Below are 16,085 nucleotides of genomic sequence, written 5' to 3'. Positions count from 1 at the left end.
TGAGAGTAACATTAAAGAAAATAAATCGAATCATTTTATGAAAATATTATTATTAAATCTCTATTTTAAAATAAAAAGTTTAATATATAGAAGCATTTTAGGAGTTCAAATGAAATTTTAATTAAACCTAATTTAATCCTCTCCAATTAATCTAAATTTTGAGAAGAACGAAAATTTGAGACTTAGAAAATAGAAAATAACAAGTTTTCCCTTCTACCCATTATATTTCATTAAACTTTCAAATTCCAAACATGAAAAGAATATATTAAAAACTAATTCTAATCATCATTCCATTAATTCCCATTCCATTATCTTGTTTGGAATAATTCTTTTTCTTATTATTCTTATATAGTTTGACTGTCTTTATCTGACTCTTGACCATGTTTTAAACAAATCTTAAGAAACAAAATCAGATTCATTTCTACACAAATCAAATTAAAGTCGACTCGTGGTTCGGTTCTTTCGAGGTTCACAATGATCTTCTGCCCACAGTAACTTTGTGGGATTTATCACATCAACCAAACAATCTCATTTCAGTCCAAATCTAAAAGTCCCTATCTATTCCTACTTTACCTTAATAAAACAATCCTATCTCAACACGTTGTCATAAACCTCTGTACCCGACCTCGTCTGATCCTCTCCCAAAGACAAAACTCGGACACAGAAAAAAAAACACACACACAAAGCTTCAGACGATGATGCAAGCTTCTTGATCACTCTCTTTCTCTCTGCTTAAAATTCTTATCCTACACTTTTTCCTTTTTCTATCATAAACCCCATTTCACGCCAAATGACTGTGCCCGTGACGATTATCTTCTGCTTTGTCAGTGTACGTAATCCTTTGAATTTCGCAAATTGGTGATATGGGTTTGCTGATTATGCTTTTGTGCTCATAATTCGAGGTGGGTTTTCTTCAAATGTGGCAGGAACCAAGAGAATTTCGTGTTTCATGTAAAGCTGTCATTTTTTCGGGGGGTCTGAACTGAATAGAATATACAATTTGAGGTAAGTTGCTTTATGTTGTAGTTAGTGAACAAGTTGTTGGGATTAGGTTGTTGATGAATTTTGGTTGATGAGTTGGTGTAGAATTTGATACTTTTTGTTCTTGTGTAATAAAGTTTGGTCCTTTGTGTTTTGGTTTTTGAGTAGCAATGGCTTATTCCCACATGGGAAATCCATCATTTGCTCCTGCTAAGTTTCATTGCTAAAGGAAAAAGAAAAAGAAAATAGATACTTGGAAATTTGGAACAAATAAGTAATTGTAGTGAGTAATCTTGTGGCTTATATAGATTTGCAGTCAGTTTAAGTGGTGTATTAAAAAGTTGATTCTGCAGCTTCATCTCAAATTGTATTGAGTGATAAACCTGTAATGAATTTTTAAGCAGTAGCAGAGATTGAAAGTACTATGGAGAAACCTGATTCTTAGTTTTTAAATATAAAGGTGTTAGGTGGGTAATCTCTGTCGGTTCTGCTTAAATAATGGAAGTATCATATAGGGCAAATTTGATGTTTGCACTTAAAATGAAGAGGTCATCTTCCTGCGTTTCATCAAATGTAGCTCACTTTGACAGTGGTATTGGTGAAATTGAGGTTTTCTAATTGAATGCAAGGATTTTGACAGGTAATTGAGTGTTGGGATTCTGTCCAATGAGATAAGATAGTGAGGGGGAAATTGGAGATGGCTATGGCAAGCAAAACCAGAACTATGCTTGAAGGTTTAGTAAGGGAAGGATCATTCAAATGGTTGCTTGGCAGACGGAGTTCTTTTGATGAAGAATTTGAAGAGATGGGAAGGTCTCCATCTGCCCAAAGGAATTGGATACCGGAACTTTCTCCAGTTGCAAATATTGTTATTCGCAGATGCTCAAAGTACGCTTGTACTCTGTAATGCTTACATGTTTACTATAACAAGAGATGTATTAAGTAGAGTTTTGGTCCAGTGTTATTTGAAATTTCTTTTTAATATTTGGTTTTAGTATGGTCATCAGGCATCCTAGCTTAATTCAAATCCATTTTTTATGGCACATATATGTCCACTGTTTTTTTATTGATATGTATGCTGACAATGAAAACCGAATGACGCAGAATCCTTGGTATCCCTTCGAGTGAACTTCAAGAAAGCTTCAATGCAGAGGCTGCTGAATCTATAAAACATCCATCACGGTATGCAAGGAACTTGTTGGAATACTGCTGTTTCAGGACGCTGGCTTTGTCCATACAAGTAACAGGTCATCTAGCTGATAAAAAGTTTAGACGCCTAACATATGACATGATGCTAGCTTGGGAGGCTCCAGCTTCTGCCAGCCAACCTGTGCTTAATGTAAGCTTTTCTTGTTCAATTAAGTTGTTAATTGTGCAGTAGTACTACATTTTTACTATGTAATGTGAAGACCTTTCTCTCTTTCTCTCTCTCTCTCTCACACACACATGCGCACATGTCAAAGCATGTGCGCATGGGCATCCACCCCTGTCTCATAGAGACCCCTCACACACGAGTATAGTGTTGCAGGTTTGGGTTATTTCTTGGACTCTTAACAGCATTTCAATTGAAACTGTAAATACAGATAATGACAGAAGTAAAAGTCTATTCCAACCATGTGGGCTGTGGTGGAGGCAGAGATGGATAATGTATGATTTTTGTATAGATAAGTAATGTATTAAAAAAGTGCAAAAAAGGGCATAACAATAGTACACTGTACAAATTTTCTTTTTTGAAAAGAAAAAATTTGATCTATGGATCTCTGAAGTCTATGCACTAAACAAGGTCCCAGTAATGTATTATATAAATTAACAAGTTGGCCATTCCGGGGTCACCAAGTGAAACTGGTGGTTTCTTGCCTTCTTGGTGACTACCAGCTAAGGCTAAAATTTAGTTGTTGATATTTTTTGAGGCGTATTACCTCCCGAGGGAATATTATTGGTTGAAGGAATATTCTTTGCTGACTTCCACATGCATAGCTTGATAAACTCCTGTACAGTTTAATTTCCTTATACCTGATGATCAATCATGTCATATGTGCTTTATTTGATCTGTTCATGAAAAAGCTATTAAATCTGTCTTTCACTGTCTCACACACACATGCACGTGCCACACAACTTTTTCTGTAACTAAATATGTGATTCCATTGTTAAAGGCTCCTTTTGAATTCTAGATTCATTTAAAATAATCATATCTGAGTTATTTAAATTATGGTGTCTAAATTCTGTAGTCTTTTGCTTGTTGACATTGATATGGTCATGTATGGCTGACATCTATCTGCAGGTTGATGAGGATATAGCTGTTGGGGTAGAGGCCTTCTCACGAATAGCTTCAGCAGTCCCTATTGTTGCGAATGTGATTATTAGTGAAAATCTTTTCGAGGTGCTTACAAAATCAACTGGTGGTCGGCTTCAGTTTTCTGTCTATGACAAGTATTTAAGTGGACTAGACAGGTTATTTCATGTCCATATTGTTTGCAATTAACCCCTTCCCTTTTCTAACAGACACTTTTTATTTCTTATTGAACTTCTTTAGGTGTCCTTTTTGGTTTTCTTTTGGGGGAAGAGCCGCCGGGGGGGGGGGGGGTGAGTGTTGGGAGAAGTGGGAGTTTTTTTTTTCCTTCACTTGACATGTTTTCAAGTCGCTTTAAGAATTGACTTTCCCGTTGAGCTTCTTGGTCTTTTTCATGCCCATCTAAGCTATTCTTAAGGAGGAGGACCATGGAGACAATTTGAATTTCTCCTTCTTCTCTCTCTCTCTCTCGCTAGTTTTAGCAAACAAGAACTGCCCTTTTACTTCTAGTCATAACCATTATCACTTTACAAGTTTATCTGTATATTTCAAATCTTAAGTCATCAAAAAGTGAAAATGTTGACATTATCTGAAGCTTTATTCTGATGGCTGAAACCACCAACAACACAGGAGGAGCTCTCTAACCAAATTTAAGGGATGAAGTTGTATAATAAGCCAAATAAGCTTGAAGAATTTCTAGTAATAGGCCAGATCAACAGTGAAAAGTGAAAACTACTGTTAGAATGCCAAAAAGCCTTAAACAACATTGATAAACAAAATCTAATGGCTTTATTACCTTAGATAGCAATAAATTCCTTCAAAGGACATTGGTGACAGTGTCACGTAGATTCAGGGGCAAAGTTCCATGGTTTCTGGCCCCTATTGTAGATCTTGGGCTGTATCTGCTTTGAAGTTTCATTGTGGCACTGTACACTCAGCCGGCGCTTGACTGATGTGTTGGACATGTGGTGGATGTTTTGGGATATGATCTTTATTTTCCCCTGCTAGAATGGTTGATATGCTAATCATTTAAAACTTGTGCCATATGGTTGAGCACATTTTGCTTCATTGTTCAGTGGCTATAGATTTGTGGTCTCTAGTGTTTGCTTTATTTGGAGTATCTGGGCTTATGCTAAAGATGGTAATTCAAATGTCAGCATCAGCCTTCATGACAAGGAAGGTTCAATAATCACAGGCGTGTAAAAATTTGCAAGACTGTTCCTTTATTCTGTGGACTGTTTGGCAAGAAAGGAATAGCTGGACCTTCAGTGATGGGACACCCAACTTGCGTCCTGAAACCATTTGCGTTACGTTCTTTGTATGATTTGATAATTGCATTAGGCAACATCCCTTTTGTATCTTTTTTGGATTTCTTAGATTCTTTAAATTGCAGCTTGTATTTCTAATGAGTTGATTCATCGAGAAAATAGCAACAAAATATCATTTACTTATAAAACACACCCACACACGTGCACACAAGGGCATGTAAAAATGCTAAGGGCCTCCAGCCTCTAACTCTAATGTAAAAAGCTTCAAAACTCTTAATGTGTTTTGTATTCTTTTAATACTTATCTAAGTTTACACATCATGCTTTACTTTATTGTCAAGTTTATGAAAAATCTGGGAGCATTTTTCATTGAATATGTACTAGGGACAGCTATTTATTCCTAACTTTTGTTTGCCTTTTTTTGGGTTATTTTAACATCTGCAGAGCTATCAGAAAAATGAAGACCCAATCAGATTCATCTCTTCTTTCTGCTGTTCGATCATCAAAGGGAGAAAAGATTCTGGAAGTTGATGGAACAGTCACCACCCAACCAGTTCTTGAACATGCAGGAATTTCCACGTGGCCAGGTAGGTTAATGGAGTTAAAAAGATTTTGTGAAATAAATTTCATTCCTACCTTTATTTATAAATGACAAAATCCATGTTGACTGTTTTAATGGTGTTATCTACTCCACAATGTGATTACATGTCAGCATAACTTAAATCCAGTATCTGGACATTTTTATATCATTACTGTGGGATGTATGCAGGTCGATTAGTTCTGACAGACCATGCACTGCACTTTGAAGCTCATCGTGTTGTGTCTTATGACAAGGCAAGAAGATATGATTTAGCAGGTGATCTGAAACAAGTTGTTAAACCTGAGATGACTGGACCATGGGTACTCGACTTTTTGACAAGGCTGTGTCATATAAATCAATTTCCTTGTAAGTTATGATGCTTATGTGTTTATCTTTTAATTATTAAAATGTTTAGTTGTAATTTATTAATGTTTAAATTATACATATTATTGCATGTGAACACTGGGCATCTTCTTTTATTCACTACATTGGCCATTAATTTTTTATAGTTTTCCCTTGTAGATCAGAACCAGTTGTCATAGAATTTCCTGAGCTTAAAGGGCATTCTCGCCGTGATTACTGGCTAGCAATTATCCGAGAGATTTTATATGTTCATAGATTTATAAATAAGTACCAGATCAAGGGAATTGAACGGGATGAAGTGCTTTCAAAGGCTGTACTTGGGATTCTGCGAGTACAAGCCATTCAAGATGTTAGTTCAGCTATTCCTCTGCAGTGTGAGAGTCTTCTTATGTTTAATCTTTGTGACCAACTTCCAGGTGGAGACTTGATACTGGAAACTCTTGCAAATATGTCAACTTTCAGGGAAATGGACCGGACTAACAACTCTATGGGTGGGGGTGGAATGTATTCAATATCTGCCTTGGATATGGTTTCTAACTTAGGGTTTGTGTTTGGAACAAGTTCAAATAATTCTAACAAGGCTGGGCTTGTTGTGGGTGAGATAGCTGTGGGAGAGATGACTTCTTTGGAAAGAGCTGTAAAGGAATCTAAAAACAACTATGAAAAAGTGGTGCTAGCACAAGCAACGGTTGACGGAGTTAAAGCAGATGGCATTGACACTAATTTGGCTGTGATGAAGGTAGTTGTAATGCTGATTAAAGAATTTTTGTGGGTTCTCCTGTTGAATTTGCTTACTTGGACATCACTCTTCTTTCTTCTTCTTTGCCTCCTCCCCCAACACACCACTCTTGTTTTTTTTTTTTTTTTTTTTTCTATGTTTTAGTGAAAAGATAAATTCAATCAATTATCATCATTTTGGTAATGGGATTAGTGAGATGTTATAATTATTAAAACCAATTAATGGCACTAGGCACCATTAAAGACCTCTCTCTCTCTCTCTTTCTCTCTCTCACACATACACACTCATTTTTATTTCATTAGAGTAGGTCTTGGTAAAATAGAATGAATAAACACTTGTGTCATAGTCAAATGTTGTTTTATCCGATCTATTTTGGCTCAGCGCTATGAATCTGGATCTACTATTCCATTCTCTCAATTAAACCAAGAGTATCTTCAACATTCTTAAAATCACATATCTTTAAAATCTTCTTGTTTCTTGTGTACTTGCAGGAGTTGCTCTTTCCAATGAGGGAACTTGGGAACTGCATTCTATCTTTGGTTTATTGGGATGATCCTGTGAAGTCTTTTGTGTTCTGTTTAGTTTTCAGTTATATAATTTGCAGGTAAAACTCTTGTTTGTGTGATTTCTTTCTGCTTTACAGACTATCTGGTGAGCTGTGGTAAAATAAATAAATAAATAAAAGAAAAGAAAAATCATATCTGTTGAGCATGAGAATAAAGGTCAAGTGGTCAACATAGAGTTGAATTAATTGATTGTTGAGATGCAAACCCACATGTCTTTGGTAACTTCTCACTTCTTGAAATGGGTTTATAACTCGTGTTGTGTACTATAAAAAATGAATATGTTCTAAAGGTTAAATTTGAAGAAAGGTGCACTTAGGTTTTTGAAACACAAACAGATACACTTTTTAGAGAATCTTCTCTAGAAAATGTCTGACAGATATTAAGATGGCATAAAGGATTTTGGAATTAAGCCTGTTACTGAATAATATAAAGTTAGGTCTTGCCTCACATGCCCAATCACACTTCTAGCACCCTAGCATAATAGGAAAAGAAGAATAAATGATTTCTGTCCTATTGTCCATTATCATTCTGGCTTCATTTATTTCAAGGGAGAGTAGTTTGAAAGGCCTTAATACTGCTGGATGAGGAGAATCTACAGCCAGATTTTTCTTTCTATTTTTTTTTCCCAGGAAAGCTGATGATCCAAAATTTCATAAAGGAGATGCTTTCTTTTGTTTTAAAGGACTCGGGATAATTGATGGGAAAATGGGCATCTTTGCTGTATACTGCTAGAGTCTTACTTGATATCAAGTATCAACCTTACAAAATCATATAATGGTTTTACTTGTTAACAATTGCTCTTGCATTCTTGGGTGCTACCTCTTTCTCATTTAGGTGTCCTCTTAGAAAATATATAGGGTTTTTCTTTTAGCTGGAAAGGTGAAGAGTAATGATATCTCATAGTGTGCTACTATGTTTTACATGTGTCAAATTGAGATCATATGTTCAATGTTGAACAATCTATAAAGGTGACTGTGATGAAGTCTGATGAGAGTTGAGATTACTCTTTGAGGGATTCCATTTTCATTGTTGGTTCTTGTGGTTTTGGGCTATAGAATAATGTCTCTGAGTTTCCTTTCACCCCCCTTAAAAAAAATCGTAATTCTGGTGGGAAATAAAATAAGGATTCTAGTACAAAGGAAATTCTGTTGTATGAATAGTTCCTGATCTGTATACACAAATCATGGATGGTGCAAAGGTGTCACAGTATCACTCCAGCATCAATAAGAATTTTCAGAGGATGTTTCTGGGATCCTTGTGACTTAACTTTTCACATATCTTGTTCTGGATTTTTTTCCCTTCATTTCTCTGGCACATAGGAGCGAGAACATGTTGCCTGTCATATAATATGAAGTTACCTACACCGTGAATTGATATCCATGTAAAATAGGAATGAAAACGTGGTATGTGGTTTACCTATAATGTAAAACAATGTGTATGCAGAAGGGGAATGGTAGCATGTTATGCCATTTACACTGGATCATGTATGATGGGATAGGTTTGAATTCAACTAACAAAGATTGCTCCACAAAAAGTTAGATGTTTTAAGCTTTTAATTTTACTTTCTATATTGCATTTTACAGAATTTAAGTTGAATGTGAATGTGATAAGGTAGCTCTAGGTTACTTAGTAACATTTGTGATCACCAAAATCTGTGCATTGGAATTAGTGCGTACCATGTTTCAGATCAGGCTATGGCTGACCATGACTCAAGGATGTACTTGTCAAAATAGATAAGAAATGTCAAGAATTTAAAGAAGTCTGGTTCTTGTCAAGGGCCCCTGACCCTTTCACTTCCCCCTCCCTCCCTTTCCCCCTCTCCACACAAATACCAAACACACAAGCACACATACAAAACCCTTTTTTTTTTCATTATGGAACATGCTTTGAGCAAAATACTGGTAATTTACCATCTAATGTTTAAAAGTTTGATGATCTGTAATTAGTGCTTCCTATGTTAAATCATTATGTCTCTAATTGGTGCTTCCTAAACTAAGTCAATATTATTTACCCTTATAGAATCAGCATATCTTCTGAATGAAATTGCAACTCTAAGAAAATTTTAATCCACCTTGTTTAGAAGATTGCAGAGAGAAACAACTGATGACTTAGTGATAATACTCGCTTTCTTACAAGCAGTGAGTGGCATACATATTGTCTGCATAAGATTTAAACCTTGCCTTTTCCGCTCTAATATAGCCTTAACATTGTTGTATGTGCGTGCACCGTACAGGGGTGTGTATGCTTATGTGTATGGTTGTATTTCTAGTGTGATTTGAAATTACTGCTCAAGTTAAGTAGTTCTTTCAACAAAATATCAATTCAATTGAACAAGGAATGGTTGGAGGTTTTTTTTTCTTCTTTTGGGTGTTGGGGAGGGGGGTGAAAAGAGATGATAGTTTCACCGTTTAGCTTGATAATTGTTTTCAATGCTTTCTGTTAATTTCCTGGCACACACCAAACTGGGAAATATCTTTTCTGATAAACTACAGCATGCATTTCAGGGGATGGCTGGGCTACACATTTGCTCTGATGCTCATCTTTATTGCGGTTTTCATGGTACTCACGCGATTTTGTGGCCAAGGACCTGTTGATGATGTTAAGGTGATAGCACCTCCAGTGTTGAATACAATGGAGCAGCTTTTGGCTGTTCAAAATGCAATTTCTCAAACTGAAGGGTACATCCAGGATGGTAACATTGTTCTACTCAAGATACGGGCCCTGTTGCTATGCATTTTCCCTCAGGTATTTCTTCCTTCTTTTTGTCCTGACTGGCCTCTGCACCTTCCATTATTCTCATTGCTTCTCTTGTGATCCATCACAAGCACAAAATCTGGTGCATGTCATTTTTCACACAGAAGTTTTTATTTTTTATTTTTAAAGTAATGCTAGGGACACAATTTCTCTCAATTTTTGACATGGCCTGTTGTGATTGGAGTAGAATCACTTTCACTTGGGTCCATCACTGACATCATTTTTATTATTTACCAATCACAACTAAAAGCCATATCAGTAGATGTGAAAAAAATTGAGGAAAATGTTCTTACCCTGGACTTATTGTTATTATAATGGTCTGCTAGTTTTTGTTATTAAGTCTTTTACTAGCACATGCCAATACATGGGTATTTATGATTTCATCAGGCAAGCGACAAATTCGCAGTTGCTCTCTTGGTCACAGCTTTGATTCTGGCCTTCCTACCTAGTAAATTCATAGTTCTTATTGTTTTCTTGGAAACTTTCACAAGATATTCACCTCCAAGGAAACCAATCACAGAGAGATGGATGAGGAGATTGAGAGAGTGGTGGTTCAGCATACCAGCAGCTCCTGTTGCACTTGAAAGAGAAAAGGAGGAAAAAAAGAGAAAGTGATGCAAGTATTAGAGGTATTGATGGTGTGAAATTTGTTGTAGTGTGTACATGTCATTTTTTTTTTTTTTTTTTTTTTGAATGTGCCACAGGTAACTTTTTGTGGCTTAAACCTCAACAGTTAAAAGAGAAGCACAATAAGGAAAAAGAAAATAAATGACATATCAGATGTGATGCTCCAATTGTGTTCAACGGAAAATGCAAGTAAATGGAAAATGTCTTATGTGGTAAAAAAAAAAAAAAGTTTTAAGTAGAGCGAGGAGAAATGTTCTCCTCATTTTCAAGGAGAAATGTTCTTTGCAAGTCGGGCAATTTCTCCCTGATCCCGCCCTTCAAGGATCCGGATCCTGTGTAATAACTAGATTCTTACATTTGATCTAAACCTAGCTCCTTCCCCACGCATCTGAATAATAATATGAGTACAACCTTTAGGTCGGAAACTGTAATTCAAATTAAATTACAGTCCATTAAAAAAAAAAAAATCGTCTAATCAAATAAAAATGTTAACTTAAAAGGGGCTGAAAAAGGCATAAAACTTCCCTCAATAATAATATTTTTTTATTATAAAAACTGTTAACAGTGTCGTGCTACAGTAGCATGAACTGTGCCTTTTTTTTTTTGGTTAAAACTTTCTTCTCCTTCATGCCATCAATTTGCCAAGAGGAGAACTCAACAACAACCCGAGAAAGTGTAAATACTGATCATACACTGCTAATTGCAAAGTCAGTTTAGAAGAAATTGCTGATTGATTTTGCCATTGTAAATTACTAAATTGTGATTGAAACTCCTCCACTTTAAGACCCTCTTGGGCCTCTTCAGTCACGTTTTTAGGCTTCTTTGATGACTTGTCAGGAGCATTTGATTCGCTATGATGTACACTTATTATAACGCAAATTATGATGATGTGACATTAAAATTTTTAATTTATTTTATTTTTTCTAACATTACTATAATCTAAAATTATAAAATATATCACATTATTTTAATCATATCACATTTTTTAAACAATGTAATGTTGTATTCTTGTATTAAGATTAAAATAATGTAAGATTACAATATTGTAATATTACAGTGTAATATAACATCACAACAAACCAAACGCTTCTAAATGTTTGGCTTTTAATTGCTCTTGATCACCGTGGAAGTCATAGAGATCAAACAGATCGCAGCATTGAGGAAATGACTGATTTGAATATTATCTGACAATTACACCACATAAGCCAAGTTTGAACCTTTTATTTTATTTTTTTTGAGAAGGAACCTTTTATTTTCTTGATGTCAACTAAGATATAAATCCTCAAGGAAACCTCTCTTTCCTCTGCTACTGCCTCCAAATACCTTGCACAGCCCACGCCCCACAGCATGCCTCCCTCATGCCCCTGATTTTGTGTGGCTGCCTTTGGTGTATGATGCCACTACATGCTGTCACACCCCTTAAACCATCAAGTTTCTAAGAGATACACCAATGATTCGATATGAATCATATAATATAACTCATTTATTGTAATTTTGATACTATCACAGTAAGTACTTAAAAAATAAAAACTTAAGCCCACTAAGAACAGCGGTACCTTACCCTTTATACAAAGCCCAAACAATAAAATTTCTAAGAAAGTGAGAAAAATACTTCAAGTATAAATCTAAGCTAAATCCTAGTGTATACCTGAAGAAATTAGTGTGATAGAGAAGAGGAATTTAAGTAACGATTGGTAGTAATTCTCTCCTCAGATTGGTTTGAGGACCGGTTTCTTATTTATGAGTATTACAAGTTCTAGATCAAATATACATTGTTCACTTACTTATTTTTCTGTTCCTTAGGAAAAAAAAAAATCCGTCCTTGTTTTTGGGATGCTCTCTTCCTTTTATATCCTTCCTACTTGTATCCTTCCTACTTGTCTCATCAAAACTCTATTGAAAGTAGTAGAAGGGACTGCTAGCTGTGAAGTTTTTGTTTAGATATTATTTCCACATTAATGCAGTTGAAATGGTTGGTGTAGGGCATTCAATGCGAAAGTGGGAAGTATCTCTTTCAAGAAGCTTCCTCTCACATCCTTTGCCCCTATTGTGGTTCTTCATAGGACACCAAATGCCCATGCTTCTACTTCCATCCTCAGGGTTTATTTAGCTCTTCGGATTGACATGCAAACCATTCTTTGATCTATTCCTCTTTGGTCGTCGGACCCCCCACAATCACATTTCGTATTAGTTGGAGAAAGAAAATATCTTAATTAATAAGTGGTTTGTCACAAGATGAATACACAAATAAAAAAGAGCAATGTTATAAGCATAAATTATTTTACAACATTTTTACAAAATAATGATGTAGCAAATTCTTATTTGTTCTCATCTGAGTTTACCACTAACATCACATTTTTACTTACTAATAGTCACCTATCACATCATCAGTTTGTAAAAAAAATTGTAAAATAGTTTGTGGTATTAGCATTTAAAAAAAAAAAAAAACACATGTTGTTAAAAAAAAAAAAAAAAAAAAAAGCTTTTGCCAAATTACTTCCAATAAGTTTACTAGTTTAGGAAAAATTATAATTTGTCTTTGATGTGGGGGTTTTTTGGCTTTAGGTTTGTTGGGATTCTGATGGGTGGTGCCATGGTGGTGGTGCTATGGTGGTTGGGTTTGAGTTTGTTTAATTTTTTTATGGATTTTTTATTTTAATTTTTTTATTATGTGGGTTTTGTGATTGTGATGAGATTTTTGAAGTGGGTTTTGTTGGGTTTTCTGATGGTAGTACTGTGGTGTTGTTGTATATGGTTGTGTCGTGGATTTGTTGCATATGGTGGTGTGGTATAGTCGGGTTCTGGATTGGCCCATTTTTTTTTACTGGTTTGGGCAAGTTGACAAGCTTGGGTCAAATTTTGCTAGGGGTATTTTTAACATCTTGGCTTGCCAAGTATGGATAGGAATTCCTACTTCCAATATATATATATATATATATAAAGGAAAAAAGTGCCTTTTATATTTTCTGCTGAAGACATGGCTTCATTCTTGAATTCTCCTATTTAAATGATAAATTGTTAATACCAAAAAAAAAAAAAAAATGCTAGTGTGACTATAAAAGCATAAATGGGTCCATGTAAATTGGGATGATGTATGAAGCTCAATTATATCAATAATTTATTTATCCACGTTTCTCTTAATGTATTTAAAAAAGATATATGTTTTTTTATTTATTTTGCTTATCTCTATTAATTTTTTAAAAGAAATTTCCTCTTATTTTAATGAAAGATTGTTACATCACTTACTAATTAAATAAAAGATGAAAATTAAAACCCACTACTATTTACTACTATATATTTAAAACAAAATAATATGTCTAGCTAAAAAAGTACTGGAGCCTAGAAGTAAGCCAAACTTTTTTTTTCCTTACATACAATTTAATTTATATATCCACGTTTCTTCTAATGTATTATTTATGCAAAAAAGATATGCGCATTTTGAATGAACTTTATAGTGGACATCCCAAGCTTTCATAAGAGAAAGTGGAGGAAGATAACAAGGAAGATTCTAAATAGTGCTATTAAATGCTCATAATCATCATCATGTTTGCCATAATTGTTCAAACTTCTAATTTGAAGGTGCTAAATTCTAATCCAAATAATTAGTGAACATTTGTACACACAAACTACTTAAAAAATTATGTCATAGCTCCAACTATTTTTAACGAGTGTTCTTAGGATAATTATTAATAAATCATTTGAAGAAAGTTTTGATTTCACTTTTATGAAAAATACAAAAAGCCGTTAAAAAATTTAATTATTTTTTTATTTTCACATAAAAAGTTTCCAAAAATATATCCTAAATTAATGCTTTTAGAGAATCCGTTAACTTTTTCCTTTAATAATTGCAATATTTTGTTAAAATTTCCTTCAAACTCGTTTTACAAAAGAGAACAATGTCGAAATGTGTTTATCTTTGGAAGAAAATCTGGAATTGTGTTAGACAGTTTTATCCACATAACTGTAATAGATATAGCCATCTTAATTTGAACTAATTTACGAGTAATAGTTTAAAATTCTAAGGACTGGCAACTGGCAAGGGTTGTCATACAAATTCATTTGACCCTTCACATTCCCTAATCCTCATCTCTCAACCTTTTACAAAATTTTAATGGCTATTTCCCATTTTGATTTCATTGCAAGTGCAAAAATAATGAGTAACACCAACCTTGCAATAATATATATATATATATATATATATATTTCATCAAAATTACTTCAATTACAATGTGTTATATATGAGGAGGAATAGTGCTACTAATTCTAACTATCATCATCATTCAAAACAAAACAAACTGAATGTCATTTGTTCAAGGTTCTTTTGAATAGGATTTGTTTTAGATTTTGAACCTTAATTAATACCACGTTCTTCTCTTCTAATTGCTTTTCCTGCACCTGAACTTTTCCGTATTTAAAACCTTGATCAATAGACCCAATAGCTGTAGTTCATACTGTACTCATACATTTTACATGTCACATTTATCGTTAATTGTATGTTCCATACTTCCCAAGTTTTAACAATTAACGAAATCAAACATGTTTGGCAAAAGAAAAGAAAAAGAAAAGGAATAACAGTTCCTTTGATGAGATAACAGGAAGAAAATAGGAAAGAACACAGCATATAAAGTCATTTCAACTAAGAAAAAAATTACAAAGAAACAACTTCATTTCATTTTCGTTGCCTTTTATTCTGGCTATCAATGAAAAAACAAAACCCCAGAAAAAAACTAAGTCCTATCTCACAAAATTAGAACCTTATTGGCATGAAAAAGAAACGAAATATTGTTTTAAAAAAAAAAACTCATTTCAAGAAATAAAATAACTAAAAACCTCAGTACTCACGAAACTCTCTAATCCCTTCCAAGTTGGAAGATGATGAAACAGAACTCCTCATGTTGGGGGTAAAAAACAAAGAGTCTGTGTAATTATAAAGGGGCTGATTGGAGCACAAAAACTCAGCCGAATTGGGTGTAAAAAATGGGATATTGGTCATGTATGGATTTGGCGTCTCAAAAATTGGTGGCACAAAGCAAGAATTCACTTGTCCATCACCTAGGCTGCTGCAATTCTCATCGGTAACAACCGATGACGACTCATTGTCATCGTTTCCCACGATCTTCACACTCTTGTTTTCCTCGTCGGACGAAGTTGAAGCATTGTTGCCACCAGATTCAGATTTCTGTCGAGCCGTGTCCTGGTCCTCAGTCCGCGATTGCCCCGTGAGCTTTTGCACCAATGCCATGAAGTCCCTAGGGTGTGTGTGGATGACCTTGGGGGAATGTGTGTAGATTATGACCGGATGGCGCTGCTGCGGCTTGGCGGACCCCGCCACGCTGTTAACGAGGGAGGAGGTCGACGAGGATGAGGACACCGACCCCGATGCAGCGGCTGCCGCCGATGATTTCTTGATGAAATGAGAGTCCTTATTGACCTTCAAGGGAGGTGGGCACAAGGCATTGTTGGTGACGTCCTTCTTTGCATGGAATTGTGTAGGACTCATGGTTTGGAAGAACACTTCTAGGCTAATGAGACCTTAAAACAATATAAAATAGCTTCAACAAATCAACAAGAAGGTTAGAAATAACATGGAATTAGAGAGAATTGTCTTTTCTTTTTTTTTTAATCTTTCTTGTTTTGGGGTTAGTTCGCTCCTAATTGTATGGAATTTGTTGAAACAAATTTAGATGTTTTTTGGGTGAATGTAATGGCATTGGCATAGTGGCAGATGTATTTATAGGAAAGCCACAAATATTCATGTACATGTATTGCTGTTGTTACAACTATTTGATGAGCAATGCTGTGGTGCCATGTAACAGGACTGATGTGCTGGTTTTATAAATCGGTTTAGTAGAATCTTCCTCAATCTATTATTGTGGCTATTTATAACATTATCCAAGTGTATTACTTTTAAACGCGTT

The 16,085-nt window shown here is 34.8% G+C and overlaps 1 protein-coding gene and 1 non-coding gene across 2 annotated transcripts; one reads left to right on the top strand and one right to left on the bottom strand.

Moving 5' to 3' along the window:
- The first annotated feature begins 456 nt into the window (after positions 1–456).
- On the top strand, positions 457–10,334 carry LOC112008279 (uncharacterized). Its single transcript, XR_010630697.1, has 11 exons — positions 457–829; positions 927–1,005; positions 1,622–1,869; positions 2,086–2,320; positions 3,263–3,432; positions 4,983–5,125; positions 5,308–5,484; positions 5,641–6,220; positions 6,712–6,824; positions 9,291–9,531; positions 9,928–10,334. It is a non-coding gene; the product is annotated as an uncharacterized LOC112008279 (transcript).
- Positions 10,335–14,781: 4,447 nt separating this feature from the next.
- LOC112008276 (VQ motif-containing protein 20) lies at positions 14,782–15,849 on the bottom strand. Its single transcript, XM_024040609.2, has one exon. It carries the CDS (start codon positions 15,665–15,667, stop codon positions 14,999–15,001), a length of 669 nt encoding a protein of 222 aa, XP_023896377.1. The 5' UTR covers positions 15,668–15,849; the 3' UTR covers positions 14,782–14,998.
- Positions 15,850–16,085: the final 236 nt, after the last annotated feature.

Source organism: Quercus suber, unplaced genomic scaffold, assembly GCF_002906115.3.
Source record: "Quercus suber isolate HL8 unplaced genomic scaffold, Cork oak 2.0 scaffold_173, whole genome shotgun sequence".
Taxonomy (NCBI): Eukaryota; Viridiplantae; Streptophyta; class Magnoliopsida; order Fagales; family Fagaceae; genus Quercus; species Quercus suber.
This window is presented reverse-complemented; position numbering and strand designations above follow the sequence as displayed.